The sequence below is a fragment of the Haplochromis burtoni genome, unplaced genomic scaffold, assembly GCF_018398535.1.
Source record: "Haplochromis burtoni strain Fernald_Lab_line unplaced genomic scaffold, NCSU_Asbu1 Contig_70, whole genome shotgun sequence".
NCBI lineage: Eukaryota > Metazoa > Chordata > Actinopteri > Cichliformes > Cichlidae > Haplochromis > Haplochromis burtoni.
In genome coordinates this window covers 681,387-696,897 of record NW_024582431.1, presented here as the reverse complement: position 1 = coordinate 696,897, position 15,511 = coordinate 681,387, and the positions used below count along the sequence as shown (strand labels likewise).

Genomic DNA, 15,511 nt, shown 5'->3' with positions numbered 1-15,511 from the left:
ATTTGAAGGCCTTTTTGAGGCTCAAAATGTGGTTTTAGTGTCAGGGTTACAGCAAAGTTATGGTTAGGTGTAGAGAAAGTTTGGGGCTGCTGGATCATCCACACTCTCCTTTAAAGTTCCTGTTAAGCTTTTCTGCTCCTCTTCTCCTTCCTCCGACGGTCATCTTTGGCGTTGTACTGTAGTCGATCCCTTCTGACTGATTGATCTATGTATTAAGCTATTGTGGAGATATTCAGCTTTTGAGCTAACAGAAAGAGTGGTATCTATTAAAATATCAGCTAAAAACATGATATTAAAATCAAAACGGTAGACAGGTCCCACTAACCCTGTGTGGAGTGGATTTAGCCTCCACAGAACACTGAGTCTTTTAGTTTTTGTGCTTTATTTTGTGCTGTTAAATCAATTGTGAGGTCATTCACTTTTTAGTATTTATCAATATCCACACAATTTTCTGTTAGTTTTATAAGTAACACTTTATTTACACACTCTATAATAAACATGCAGTCTCAGTGGAAGGGGAACCTGTCTAAACCATCCGATATCAATATAATATTTTTTTTATATAATTATTTTAATAGTTTGACTAAAAAATTAATTATAAACCTTATTTCTTACACTAATAGAACCTTGTTTTTGTTTTTTTTGTTTGTTTGTTTTTTTGTTTGGTTTATTTGTTTGGTTTTTTAGGGTTAAGCATTTATTTTTAATGGTTAGGGTAAGGGGCTAAGGAGACCATTATGTCAATGAAGGTCCTCACTAAGATAGCTGAACGGGCTTGTGTGTGTGTTTGTGTGAGACATCATATAAAACAAGCGGAAACTCAACTTGTGTTGAGACTGTAAGTTATGTCAAATTGTACAATTACGTGTGCTGCTTCTCTGTGTTTTTATGCTCCTCTGGTTTCTAAAAAGAAAAACGAAAAAAAGAGAGAAGCATTCTGTGTAAACATTAATGTGTCAACATGTGGCTGCTGTTAAATAGACACATCTAATTATGCAAACTGGCAAAATCCAAACTCCTGCCTCACAGGAGCACTGACGCTATCGTAGTCGTTTGTCAAGTTGTCTGTTTTCCTGACTGTACAGTGTGATGTGACGAGGTTAAAGAGCTAATGTGCGGTGTTTAGCTTCTTCTTCTTCTTCTTTTTTTAAATATACCTGGTAAATTAAAATGTCAGCTTGCCTCTGTTTAAACCTGGCATATGTGGTGTGGCTTACCCACTTTCACTTAGCAGTTAACTGTGAAAACACAAAGTCTTCAAATTTATTTATTTAGGATTTTTTTTTTTTACAGGGATGCACCATTTTTATTGGCAGATATTGGCTTCAACTCCCATCAGTTTATTCAGCAAATAAGACGGCATTCAAAAACTGCAGCAACTGATGTTTGTTTGTTGTGCTCCATCAGTTTGGTGTCCATTTCTAGCTCAGAATGGGTCTCTCACATCCAGTCAGGTGCATGTGTCTGGACGACACTTAGAATACAATATTTTGTTTTCTGAAACTAATGATGGCTTCCGTCGCTTAGATTGACACGTCTGTTGACCCTCATATTTAGATTTCAAGAGAACAGCAACCAAATGCAAATGCAACAAAACCACTTCAGACCTCAATGAGGCTTCATTACGAAAGAACTGGCCTCACCTGGCCATAAAACTGTTCCTCGGTCGATAACAGTATTGGCCTGTTATTTTTAGCCATTTGATAAACAAAAGTATACTGTGTGTTTTAGTAACTCAAAGCCCCACTTTAGATGAGTAACGGACTTGTAAGCAGTTTATCTCTTATGTCATATGAAAAAGGTTGAAGTCTTTTACATCTGATATTCAGATATTTGTATTTGTAGAGAATTCACGTCAACATTTGTTTTAAATTTTGTGTTGTTAATAAAAATATAAAGGACAGTAACTACAATGAGAGACAAACAAAAAAGAGAGTGAGAGGACTACAGAGTGTAGTAGCGATGCAGTAATACAGTCACTACAAAAAAAACAAAGCAAGATTTAATTAAATTCCACAAAGAACATCCAACTCCTCTCAGGTTTGTAGAACTGCAGCGACTTGTTCCTTTGATAAGTCCATAAAGTCCTCAAACTGCTTCACCTTACTGCAACAGGTTGTTGTTTCGAGTTTGATTTCATTTCATTTGACTGTGCAATTATTTCAGAAGCAAAAATGTGTTTCAGAAACCTAATCTTAACCCTAGCTGAGTCACCAGTGAGGTTAAACATTGTTATCTGCTTAAAATTTCACAATTGGTGCATTCTTGTGTTTTTATTTATTTTATTTTTTTAATCCGTTTCTAACCGAGAATGATGCAGCCGTCATGCAAGGCCTCCTGCTGACCTGTAGAGTTCTTATTTTTGTCTTCCACATTTAAACTTCTTGTGGCGTTTCCAGTGAGAAACCATGTGCCACATCTCTAAACAAACAAAAGGTTAAACATTACACAAGTTTAATCCAGACTATCACTCAGCAGACACGGTCAGCTGACACTTCAGACCTCCTGTGATTGTCAAGACATGCTGACCTTATTTTCTGCCACCCCTGCAGGGGTCGAACCCTCGTCATAATGAAGCTTTTCATCACAAACCCTAAAACAACCACTCAGACTACATCTATAAATATTTTACAGAGACAGAAAAGGAGTGGTGGAGATGCGTCTGATAAAGCTCTTAACCATTTACCACTCTACTTATTCTCTCCTGCTTTAGTTAACTCAGCAGCCTACCAAGCCCTTCTTCAAAACCCACACTTCTTCCAGAAGATGCAAATCATTAACTCCTTATCTTGCTGCTTGGCCAATCGGTACGCAGGCATCCAGTGATTTTCCTGTGTAGTGAGTCACGCCACTGGACTCTAAAAGCCCTTTCACCCACCGCTGATCCTGATCGATAGGAGTAAATGAACCAAGGATTCCTTTGATCATTTTGTTTCGTGTTTGCATCAATAGTGATGTTTGTTTTTTGCGTCCCAGGTTCATACCCAGCCTGCATCAAATGTACAAATAAAAAAAATCGTACAGAGTTCAGGTATCAGCACATTTAAATTAGTATTTATTTATTTTTTATTGTAGCAGTCTCCCCGTCAAATTTGACTCTTGATGCGAGCATTCAGCCAGGTTCATCATGGGATTTTTTTTTCTTTTTTTTTTTGTGTTTCTAAATCTTACACATGGAAACACAGTATAAATAATGGTCCGTTTAAAGCCTTTGAAAAGTAGTGAGTTTGTGTGAATATGGTGTAACCTAATCAGAAAAGCCCTTGTAATAGGAAATTCTGTGTTTTGTAATATTTCTGTAAGGGATGTAATAAATTATTCTATGGCAGTACTTTCTATGGGAAACTACTTAAAATGTGACAGTCTTTGTTAGTATTTATCTTCCAATTTAAATTATTGTCTTTTTTTTTCTCTCTCTCTCTCTCTCGTTTTTTTTTTTCTTTTCTTTTTTTTCCTTTGCAATTTGTAGATAGTGACGATGACAAGGTATGGGTAATCACGAAATTAACTGTTTCATCATCGGTCCGATGCATTGTTTAATTTATTGATGTATATAGTGTACGTTTGTTGATAAACAGCTTACTTTATTTTGTATATGACCAATAAACATGTTTTAAAATGGAACTGTCTACGTGTTAGTCATTCATGAATCTTTAGTATTATTAGCATTTTTAAGTAAATATAGTGCACTTATTATATAAAAACAGTGCGTACAATGTCATCAATTATGTTGAATATTGTTGCATTATTCTGTTGCAGTAACTGCATTGATTAGTGAAGACAGTTATGTACAGGGTTTAATAAGATCAAGCAAGCTTCCTAGGCAAAGCCTTTTGTAGTACTGAAAAAATACAGCATAATCAATTAAATTAAAGTTTATACAAAGAATAGTCCATATATGGAAATACATAAATATATAAAAGCATTTATGACATGTGTAACTATTTGCTGTACAGCAAATGAAGCAAAAAAAGGAAGCAAAAAGTTTAATTTTTCACACTGTCTGTCTGTGTAAATGGGTCATGGTCGGGAATGGAATAATGAAGGAACAGCCCACACCTGGTCATGAAACTGCGCAACAGTCAACTGTCCCATTACTTTTGAGCCTCTGTAAATGGATCACTGTACAAAAAATGTAAACTTTAGTATCTAAAATAGAGAACCTGTTAACCTTCATACACCCAAGCTGTGTACTTGATTACTTTATATATAAGATTATTTTACACTAGAACCATAACAAATATTTATTCTTTACTTGTTCTTAAACCATTGAGCACCACTGATATACAGGAAAACTATTACACACACAAAATAATACTCGGTTAGTTTAACAGAACACACAGCTTTAATTATAGTCCATCCTTACACACTTGTTAATGCGATACTGCTGCTGCAGGTGTTTTGCTTTCAGTCTGCTGCTCTGCTGCCAGTAAACCAGTACCTGTGTCTGTTTGGTCACATGCTGCTGACACTGCTTTTTTCCCCCCAGGTGAACACCTGGATTGATATGGGTGAATTGCGGAGTTGATAACCACCTTCATGTTACAACTTAGCCTTATAGGTGCTGTTGGCTTAAGTAAAGCCAGATAAGGAAAACATAAACTTGCTTTTTGGGACAGGGCCCTGGAAGAACAACAACAAGCAAATTTAGATTTTTAAATTCTTTGGATTCTAATTTTAATCGTAAAAATATTTAACCAGTAAATAAATAAATAAATGCGAGCGTTGTATTCCCTTAATTCTCTTCCGTCTGACACCAAAGTATCTCCATACTTTTCTGCATGTTTTTCTTTGGTCAGTCAGGCCTGTAGGGGGCAGTATCACGTTAGTCTGAGTTCAGTGAAAAGTAATTTTTTCTCATTATTTTTTTAAGTATTAAATCCACTTCTTATACTTTGTCCGACGTAACGTTGTAGCGGTTTTCTTCCTTTCCCGTGAAATGCTTTTGTGTTGTAAAGGGGGTGTTTGTTGAACCCTGGTGTGAATCCACTCCGGGTTTTCGGCGCTCTGTAACCGTCACTGTCGTTCTTTACCCGGTTGTTGCCCCGGAGGAGAGGCGGTAAAAATGTAAACATTGATTCCCCCCAGTGGACCTGACCAGACTGTCTTTTGTGTTGCTTATAAGAGGACCAAGAGTATAGCTGTAGCGTCTACCTTTGCTGAGTTTAACCCCGTGTCTTCTTTTTTTTTTTTAAGTTTATGCGTCTACTTTTAAACGGTAACAAAAAGCAGCCAAAGCTAGCGTTATGTTAGCTAAGCTAGCTAGCAAACTAGCGTTAGCAAACAATAACTTGGTAGTAATTTTTTAGCCGTTAAACTGCCCAAAGTTACTCTCTACTGTGTTCCGATGAAGAGTAATGGAGGAATACGAAGAGTTTGTGCAGCATCTTCTTCCTCAGCTCAGGAGAAGAGAAGAGAAAGAGGAGGAAAACCACAGACCCTCATCTGCATCCTCTGTCATCCGCTTCTATGGACGATCCATCCTCCCTCCTCTGGTGCTGGATAAGTTTACGGCTGTCATCATGGTTGATCATTTTAGCAAAAGGCTGAACTTATTTTTTTTATAGATAGATGAACTCTTAGTTTGAAGGAAAATGACGCATATTAATTCAGTCACTGAGACATGCTGCCTATCTCCCTTTAATGTAAATTATAGGCATCCATTAATAATAATGATAAAACAGAAGCAGACTTGTTTGAAATGAAACAGTATTAATTCCAGATAACTCATGTCTGTTTTGTGATGACAACAGCTCTCAGAGAAACAGAGAGAGGAGATGCGTCGACTCAGAGACGAAGCTGCTGCCCACACAGTTCAGTTCAGAGATGATCCCCGGATGGCCTACATCCAGACGATTCTGCACAGCGTTCAGGTAATTTAAGCTTTGTTTTGTTTGTAACCTATGCTGTTGGCTCCTTGTGTGAGAGCAGCTTCAGTTGAGAATGACAGAGTCCGGGCACAAAATACGGAAGGAATATTGTAATCTTTAGTTTTCTTTTATAGGGAGAGAGACGTCTAATGTATAATAGTACATCAACATCACAGTTTGCACATATGATTTGTGGACTCAAATGCAACAATACAGTTTAATATGACAGAAGTAAATCTATAGTGCTTTCAGGTGCTGTATGGCCAGCTGTGCCATTTAACGTGAGTAATTACATGAAATAATTAAAAAACAAATTCTGCTTGAATCTGGACTATCCACCTCCCAAGAGGGTGGTCACTTTATATAAATTTGTCCAATACAGATGGACTCAAATATTGCAATTAATCAAGTATTCTTTGGCTGATAGCCTGCGCCGATACAAATAATGTTATGCATTTACCCAATGGACCATTGATGCAGTAAAACAGTTGCTTCAGCCATCATGAAATGTCACTATACTGGCTCACAGGGTGGGCAATTAATTGGAATTAATGTAAGTTTTGGCTTTGGCTCTTGGCAGTTGTGCAAAAACTATCATTTTTATATTCAAACACAAGACAAATCTCTTATTTGTTTTGTGTTTTAAATCCGTTGCACACCTTTCATTTAAATCTTTTTAAGCCCCTCCTTAAAAACCCAAATCACTCAAAGTTCAGCTTGAGTCAAGAACACAGAAAACATTTGAGAACCTTTTGGTAGCAAGGTCTGTCTGCTGCATTGCCCGTCTGTCACTGAGGGACTCCTACCTGGTTTGCTTTTAGTAGTGCATGACCGAGTTGAATATTAGGCTTTGCCTGTCCATCTCTCTTCCTGTTGATACTTTGCTGGTCTTCCAAGGAAGTCTGCTGCCACCTGGGCCGTTTTTAAGCTTCCATCTGCCAGTATGGACATTTTGCAGTGGAAGCTGTGGTATATATGTACATGGCCCTTGGCAGATGGACTTTATGGTCCAAAACACCCACTACTCTGGGCCTAGCTCTACCAGACAACGCACTGTACTCCACCTTGTACACCCCGCTTTTTAATAATTTATTTATTTGTTTGTATGTTGAAATTATTTTTAAAGTTCCAGGGTAATCCCCTGTAGAAAGATGTATTGAAAGTTCATTATATGCATAAGTGTTGAAAATTAAAATTACCAACTAAAATAGCTGTAATTATGTTTTTTTGGCATAATCAGTGTTTGGCATTGTTGTATTGAACAGGGAAAAGCACATTTTTTAAAATCTCATTGCATTATTTTTCTTTCTGCTCATGTTTTTCCAGCTGAGGAAGACACCAACACTCGAGGAGTTGCTTCAAGAGTCAGAAATTATCACACAATCTTCATATTTCCGTAAAACCACTGGTGGACTGGTGTGTCCGGATGATTTTTTTGCGGGAAGCAGTGATAATGTTTCGCTCCCAGCTGCAGCGAAAGGAAAAGTTGGTGTTTGTCTTCCTCCACTGACATCGACGACATATAGTGCCTTTTTCGCCTCTAACGTGACACCTCAGGAAAATTACCAGGAAGGATGCCTTACTGACCAAGTTAACAGCCAACAAGGATCACAGCCAAATTTTTTACATAGTGCAAGCTGCCAGTCGCTCTCCTCAGGTTATGTCACCAACGAGAATGTAGAAAACTGTACTGCTATCCCTGAAAGGATTAATGCAGAAAACGAGAGCAATGTCTCCGACTACTCAGAAGGATTTTATAACACAGTGGGCTTTTTTCTTCACAACACCTCAAATACAATCGCCAAGATGCCAGATATTATCAGCCACCCTCCCATAGATGGAGAGGAATTAGAGAGGAGTGGGCGGGAGTCATCTTTTTGTGATAACTTAACAGAGTTGAGAGAAATTTGTTGCACGTCATTTGAGGAGGATTCACTCTTGTGTAATCCTTTACCAACAGAAAAATCTAAAAATGGTCAACTGGACAGTGTGATGCGTGATGATAACGATCCCTTTAGTTCAGTGCATGACCCTGACAAAGATGCACATTTAGACAAAAATGAGGACTCAGTTGCTTTTTTGGAAAAAAGCAGCTTTTCAGATAATCCAACACACACACAAAGCACTCGTCACCGTCTTACAACAGAACTGTGTGTTCAGCGTAGTCCCAGAGAGACTGAACTAGAGGACAACCAGGTAGATGAAGCAGACTCAAAGCTGTCTGAGGAGCCTTATCGTCTGAGCCTCCAGGCCTTGCTGAAGAAATCTCAGGAGTATCGACGGCGCCAGCGGATGCTTAGGAACCAAGCCAAAAACACTAAAATCCAAGAGAGAACCCAAGAACAGCCAAGAGCAAAGGCAGAGGAGCAGAGCAGCTCTGATAAGGAGAATGATGAGATTCCTTACAAGGACACTGTGACTGCAGAGGGGAAGAAGACTAAAGACAAGAGAAGTACTTTTATCTCGTCAGTGGAAACTTCGTTAAAGAAATCCTATGAGAATGAGCGGATGATTGAAAGTGAACTCTCTGGGAAAAATCTGACACATTTAACAGGAGATGGAGATAATAAGGAAATGACTAGTGTTGATGAAGAAACAATCATCATAAGTAATAGGCTGAACAGTTCACAGGAGGTCTTAATAAAGCCAAAACAATTCAGTGCCTTCATCCAGCAACAGCCATTAGAAACTTCCCTTGTTAAAGATCCTCCAGCTTTTTTTAAAGGAGCAGGGAAATATCGCACAGTCCCAGCCCCTAGCTTCTGCAGGAGCCCTGTTCACTACAAAAGAAAAAGTGGACAAAAGGTTGATGTGGAGGAGACCTCAAAGGGGAAACTTGAGGTTGGTACTGGTTTGAAAGACCATCACAATTCTGAAGAAGTTAATCCAGGTCATCAAAACAGTCTTATAGTGGGTCCTCCCGGAGTGAATCTCACAGTTGAAGGGGAAGTAACAAGCATTTTAACCGAGAGTTCACAGCACATAGATCAGTTGGAGTCAGACCTGTCCAGTCTTAAGGTTCTGATCACAGATCTCGAGTCAACGGTGAAAGAAAACTTGAAAGAAGACAGTCACAGCCAAGCTGAGAGCAGCCTGCAAAGTGAGTTAAGTTTTAAGGGTATGACAAATGAGCAAATAAAAAGTGATTATTGGGAGGACAAGCAGAGAGCTCATGGTGATAATAGCAGTGATGCAGAGTACAGGAAGTGGTCGAGCAGACAGTTATATAACAATTACAGAAACATGCATGGAGACTTAGTTCCGGAAGCGACTGTCAGTGACACAGATGATGTTCCCCTCACAGTTAAGGAGAATGGGGATGAGCTCCATGATTTTAGCGAGCGCAGATTGATCAAAACCTTATCTGCAGAGAGAGAAAGTTGGAAAAAAGTGAGCAAAGAAGCACTAACCGGGAGTTCTGCACAGCCTGGAGATTGCGGAAAGCAGCAGCCACCTGCTAAATGCATCCTTTCTGTGGCTCAGCAGATGCGCATTCCCGATGTTTTCCGAAATGTTCCATCTGATCCTCCTTTTCGGAGTTACATCTCAGTGCCTTCAGATAACAGTAAACACCTTGTTGAAAGAAGGAAAGAATTGGCCCTAGAAGGTCACAATTCCACCCACTCACCATCTCTAAATCAGTCATATGATGTGGACACACCGTCTGGCCTGTGGTTCACTGAAGGATCAGGGTCACAAGGTCATCCTGAGCAAGAAAAGCATCTGACCCCACAGAGTGGCAGTGACGGTCAGGGAGGGGCGTCCAAGGTCAAACGGAGACTGCTAATGCACACGATGGAGGAGACACTGGAAGGGAGTGCCAATACCAGTGGGGGAGTGGACTCTGTCAGACCAAACTCCAGCACACCCAGAGGTAAGACGAGAAGAGGAAGTGTTGTTTAAATAACCATGTTAGGTATTAGATCTTTATTCTCAGTGACATCATACAGAGCCAAGAGTAGAACAAACTGCCTGAAACACAGTGTTTAGAACAGTTTGAGGCCTGACAGTTTATACATGCACCAAAAATAGCCGGCGTCTTTGTGTTGTTTTGTCTTGAGTTGGAGACTCTTGATGTTTAATACAGGAGGGGATAGTGCATCACGTGGAAATGATGAGGTGGTGTGTAAAAAAACCTCTTTGATCGAGTGGTGACACCTTTCTTTCCATCGTGCCTCGGGTGCCTCAACGCTATAAATGGTTAGCTGTGCTGGTAATGTTACAGCTCACCCAGACACTGACAGACACCTCGCCCATAATGATGTGTTTAGATTTTGGTTTAAGTGTAATATTTGACAGAAAATAAAGGTAAAGAAAAAAGATAACAGCTCTTCTTTAATCTTTGTGCCACAAAAAGGGGAAAAGGAGAAAATATTTAGACTCAACCCCAGACTCTACATCATTAGAAAGCTAATTTTTCAAATCTTATAAAATATAGTAACAGTTGTGCAAATGACCTGTAGGCAAATGTAGTGGGCCAACAGTGAATTTCATATGTGACCACATGCTGTGTTTCCTGTCTGTAGCTGCAGGGCAGTGGTGTGAAGGTCTCGGCAGTCAGAGGGATAAGCGAGAGCAGCTGAAAGAGATACACACTGCTCAGGTCAGAGCGCTGCAAGAGGAGCACAGGAGACAGCAGGAGGAGCTACTACAGGTGAGACTTATTTTATTATTTATTGTATTGTACTATACATATTTCTGCTATTTTGTTATTGGATTCATATATTTTCTTTAGATGATAGATCTGAAACATTTTTTTAAAAGTGTGGAAATAGACAAATGTGAAGCAAAGAAAAAGAGTGGCAGAAGATTTATTTGAGAGTCCAGCTATGTACAAATTACTCTGTATATTTCAGGTATTTTCTTCCCAAACTCGTTTGTTTAATACTTGCTGCACCTCTGATGGTTTGTTGCCAATTTGGATCAAAATCTCCTGATAAAGTTTTAACTAATTGTACAGTGTAAGCACATATAACCCAAAGACTTTAGACTGATGTAAACACCCATTTTTCTGCTCTGTATGATGTCACTAGGAGTGGATATCCCTAATATGGTAACCTCCTATTCAAACCTTTTGAGAATGAGGGGCAGCCAATCAGAAGAAAGTTGGCTTAAGTCATCTTGGTGGAGAGAGAGGATGCTCTGAGGAGCTACCCCGTGGCCCAGTATAAAACAAATAAGGATTATTTTGAATTGTGACTCATACAAAAGTATTTTAGCAGAGTCCAAGAATAAATCTATACCAGCTCATCGTTATCGTCTTAGTGAGGAATGTTTGATGTACAGAAAAAAAACTATCAAATTAACCAATAGTGCTAAAAAAGTAATGTTTTTAGATCTCAGGAAGTGCTATGGTTAGAAAAAGTTTAGGGACCACTGCTGCAGCTAATGGATTTAATCAGAACAGCTTTAAAATATCATGCATACAGAGCTGACATCAAACATGTCGCCCAAGGTGTTTGCAGTTAAATAAAAAGAGTGTTTATACTTTATTTATTTTTTTATGGTAATTTCACTCTACATCTCACTGAGATTTATTTATTCACAAAAGATCTCAGAATATTAAGTGCTAGATGATATCGATGATAATTACTTACAGTAAGTCACACAATAACAAACCAAAAATGCTAATAAAAAATAAAGAATGATAACAAAGAATTGAATTAAATGGGAAAAAAATACAGGTGTAGGCTTATTACACCTGTCCTGTTTATTTATTAATTATTATTAATAATTTGTTCAATATGAGTTGTAAGTCGGATAGCTTGATGTAAAATAGATTGAAATAGATTGAAGACTTGAAATGTTATCCAGAAACTGCTGTATGCACAGAAATATTGCATTTTATACGCTGAAAAACATTTTTATACTTTTCTTTAGTCTGTTGCCAAAAATATTCACGTGCACAAAGAAAGTTGAGAAGAAATACAGCATTTACTCATATCTGAGTGGCATCTATTAATATTTTAGCAGTTCTTTTAGCTTCTTTTTTTTTTACACAGAGTATTCAATCATGAGTTTGAATAAATAGGCCACAGATTAGAAAAGGAATTTGGACAGTTTGCTTCTGTTAATAGATTTCTTCAACAATGATAGAGAAGCGGTATAGAGCACTGTCAGGGTCATTCTGTCATTGTTTTATTTGATGCAATCTAAAGCTGTTTGTCAAGTTACATCAAGAAAATGGAGAAAATAATCTGAAATTATATATTCCTGAGACCCCCGAACAAGTGATCATTTATTCTAAGTCTAAATATGGTAAAAACGCAGTCAGTGATATTACCTCCCTCCCATTGGTCTGCTTCTTGCATTAGATTGCATCACGTATTGCTGTACAGATCTAGCACTGCGTAATTCCAGTACAGCAACCATAATTCACTCCGCCAAGGTTTCCGACTTCACCCAAAGTCACCTATGAGAAATAAAAACTGAGCTCCAGTTTTAATCTTTTAAAGACGAGGAAAACAGGCGTTGTGAGTTTCTAGCCAATTTACTGAGCGGTAATACAATACTGACCCTAAATGTTTCTTTGAAACTAGAAGCAGGCATTTGAAAAAGACTCTGGCATTGTTCCACATGTGACCATGTGCATGCAAACACACACACACACACACACACACACTGTCACCCTACCTGTTAGAGTGAGCTTTTGGAGACCCAGGTCGTGGGCTGACTACAGACGTTTGCTCATTACAAGAGACCTTCAGACTCTCCCCAGTAAAAAAAAAGAAAAAAAAAAAAGAAAGAAAGGGTTTCTACCATAAATGTTTCATTACATCCCTAAGAGGCGAGCTGGCACGGTCGCCTCTTTCTGTGTGTGTGTGTGTGTGTGTGTGTGTGTGTGTGTGTGTGTGTGTGTGTGTGTGTGCGCGCGCGCGCGCGCAAGACTTCAAGGACGCCTGCTGTTCTCTGGCAACCGGTTCCTGTTTCTTCAGCTTGTGTCTGTGTTTGTTCTTGGCCCGTGTCCTTGCCCTGTTAATCACAGGCTCTGTTTAATTTATGTATCCTTAACAACAATATAATTAACATAAGCTGTTTCATAAAAAGACTTCTTTTTGACTCCCCTCCGTCCTTCCATCATCTGCGCTGTGATGAGAGCGAGCTGTCTGCTGGACTCTCTGGTAGCGGGTGGAGGGGATCGAGGGAATTGACACAGAAAAGGAAAGGATAATTTGTTTAATTCATGAGCGTCTGTGGTTAAGTGCCAGATCGTCCCGCTGAGTGCCACCGCTAATGGTCCCTTTGCCTTCTCCTCCCTCCTTTTTTTTTTTTTTACCTCCTCTCTCCTCTGATCCCACTTTTTGTTTTGTTTTATACCTCCACCAACATTGTTTTTACTCTCTGGCTGTATTAATTTCCTCCATCTCTCTCGTCTCATCATCCTGGTCATCCCTCTGCTCTGCTGCTCATCTCATCCCTCTTACCTCTGTGCCCCATCTCTCCCCCTTCTGTCTCTTCGTCTCTACCCTCAATTAATTTCTTTCTCCTGCCTCATTTGCTGTCCTTTCCAATTCAATATTTTCCAACCTTGCCTGCTCCCAAATGTGCACTCACATACACATGAACTTTTCCTCTTATTCCGTATGTGTCTCTCTGTCTCTCAGGCGCTGGCAGTCCGTTATCGTCTCCTTCAGAGCGTGTCCTTCCCCTGCTCCATGTCAGGCTCACGTCTTGGGGACACGTTGACCTTTTCTACCCTCTCTCAGGTATTACCATAATATTTGTCCACTCATGTGGGTGATGCAGAAAGCTTGCCCTGCTCACCCTTTTATCTGAAGGATTTTTAGTCATCACCAGTTGGCTGACACGCTCATGTAAAACACACTCCACCCCCCACATGTCTTAATCCTCATCAGCATCCCTTTTTATCTGTTATTGTGCTTTTATACGTCTCCCCGCACAGCAGTTCAGCTTCAGTAGAAGTACATTTGTTCAACAAACATGTCTTTTTAATGCAACCGCTCTTGAATCAACAAGTGAGTGATGGCACATCAGCTGCTTATTATTCTGCTTATTATTCTCTATTATAATGATGAGCCACGAGTCCACTTGCGTTGATGCACTAAACAGATGCCAACCAAAAGACCTTGAGAAGCTGCGTGGGAAATTAATTGGTTGTCACTGATGGAATTAGCATTCTCCTCTCTCCTCCCCTCTGGTTCTCATTATTCACCCCTCTCTCATCACTCGTTTTCCCTTCTTTCTCCTCTTCCTCAGCCTTCCAGCTCGCAGCACTACCGCCCCCTGCTGGCAGCGGCTGTGAAGGGTTTTCTAACTCGCAGGTTGCTGAGGACGGAGAGAGTGACACAGCTGGTGCGCACCGTCAGGGTGAGTGGAGACAGCAGCGACACGTCTGTTTCTTGCAGCACATGCTCTTATTGTCATTAAATGAGCTCTGCTTGTGTGCAGATGTGTACAGCTGTGCCTAATTTAATTTATTAGGATACCCTTTAGCTACAGCCATGCAGCTGCGATCCTTCCTGGAGTCCTTGACAGTGCAGCATACCGTCTAAAACAGAGACTTCCTCAATCAGGGGTCGCGTTAAACAAATCCAGGAGACCTCACTTGCGGTTGATTATGCATCTAATATTTTCTCATCTGAGATTGTTCCTAATCAAAAGACCTTGTTATGAAGCTGCTTGTATGATATTAATTTGGTGTCTCATAAGGTGATTGAATTAGCATTCCTTCTCTCTCCTTCCCGCTCGTGTTTTCATCTATTTCACTTCTTTGTTTTCGTTCTCCTCTCTGGTTCTCATTATTCACCCCTCTCTCATCACTCGTTTTCCCTTCTTTCTCCTCTTCCTCAGCCTTCCAGCTCGCAGCACTACCGCCCCCTGCTGGCAGCGGCTGTGAAGGGTTTTCTAACTCGCAGGTTGCTGAGGACGGAGAGAGTGACACAGCTGGTGCGCACCGTCAGGGTGAGTGGAGACAGCAGCGACACGTCTGTTTCTTGCAGCACATGCTCTTATTGTCATTAAATGAGCTCTGCTTGTGTGCAGATGTGTACAGCTGTGCCTAATTTAATTTATTAGGATACCCTTTAGCTACAGCCATGCAGCTGCGATCCTTCCTGGAGTCCTTGACAGTGCAGCATACCGTCTAAAACAGAGACTTCCTCAATCAGGGGTCGCGTTAAACAAATATTTTCCATCACTTATGATGTTTTTGCGTTCGTTTGTTTTTTAATAGTGACAGATGAATCTGATCATCTGGACAGGCTAAAACACTGGTAGTGGGTTAAGCATAAGATTAACCAACACACATGAACACGGTGTTGCTGGCAACATCTTGTCTTTTATACCATAACAAAACGCGACCACCAGAAGTCCAGTCACAGCCACTGGATGGCTTTGAAAAGTGTGAATGTTGCAGTGAAGTCTTCAATGTCTTACATCCATCCATCCATTCGCTTCCGCTTATCCTTTTCAGGGTCGCGGGGGGCGCTGGAGCCTATCCCAGCTGTCATAGGGCGAGAGGCAGGGTACACCCTGGACAGGTCGCCAGTCTGTCGCAGGGCTAACACACAGGGACAGACAACCATTCACACTCACATTCACTCGCACATTCACACCTAGTGACAATTTGGATTAATCAATTAACCTATCCCCACAAGCTGCATGTCTTTGGACGGTGGGAG

The 15,511-nt window shown here is 40.1% G+C and overlaps 1 protein-coding gene across 2 annotated transcripts in view; it reads left to right on the top strand.

The window, feature by feature from the left end:
* Window positions 1–4,830: 4,830 nt before the first annotated feature.
* si:ch73-100l22.3 overlaps window positions 4,831–15,511 on the top strand; it is a 19,211-nt gene continuing 8,530 nt past the window's right edge. Inside the window, exons 1-6 of one of the 2 annotated variants that reach the window (XM_042221585.1) lie at window positions 4,831–5,495; window positions 5,754–5,873; window positions 7,197–9,744; window positions 10,397–10,524; window positions 13,475–13,576; window positions 14,088–14,198. In XM_042221585.1, coding sequence (XP_042077519.1) covers window positions 5,358–5,495; window positions 5,754–5,873; window positions 7,197–9,744; window positions 10,397–10,524; window positions 13,475–13,576; window positions 14,088–14,198 — 3,147 coding nt within the window. In that variant the 5' untranslated portion in view covers window positions 4,831–5,357. The remainder of the gene's footprint in view (window positions 5,496–5,753; window positions 5,874–7,196; window positions 9,745–10,396; window positions 10,525–13,474; window positions 13,577–14,087; window positions 14,199–15,511) is intronic. The other variant, XM_005925074.3, reaches the window with a different exon arrangement.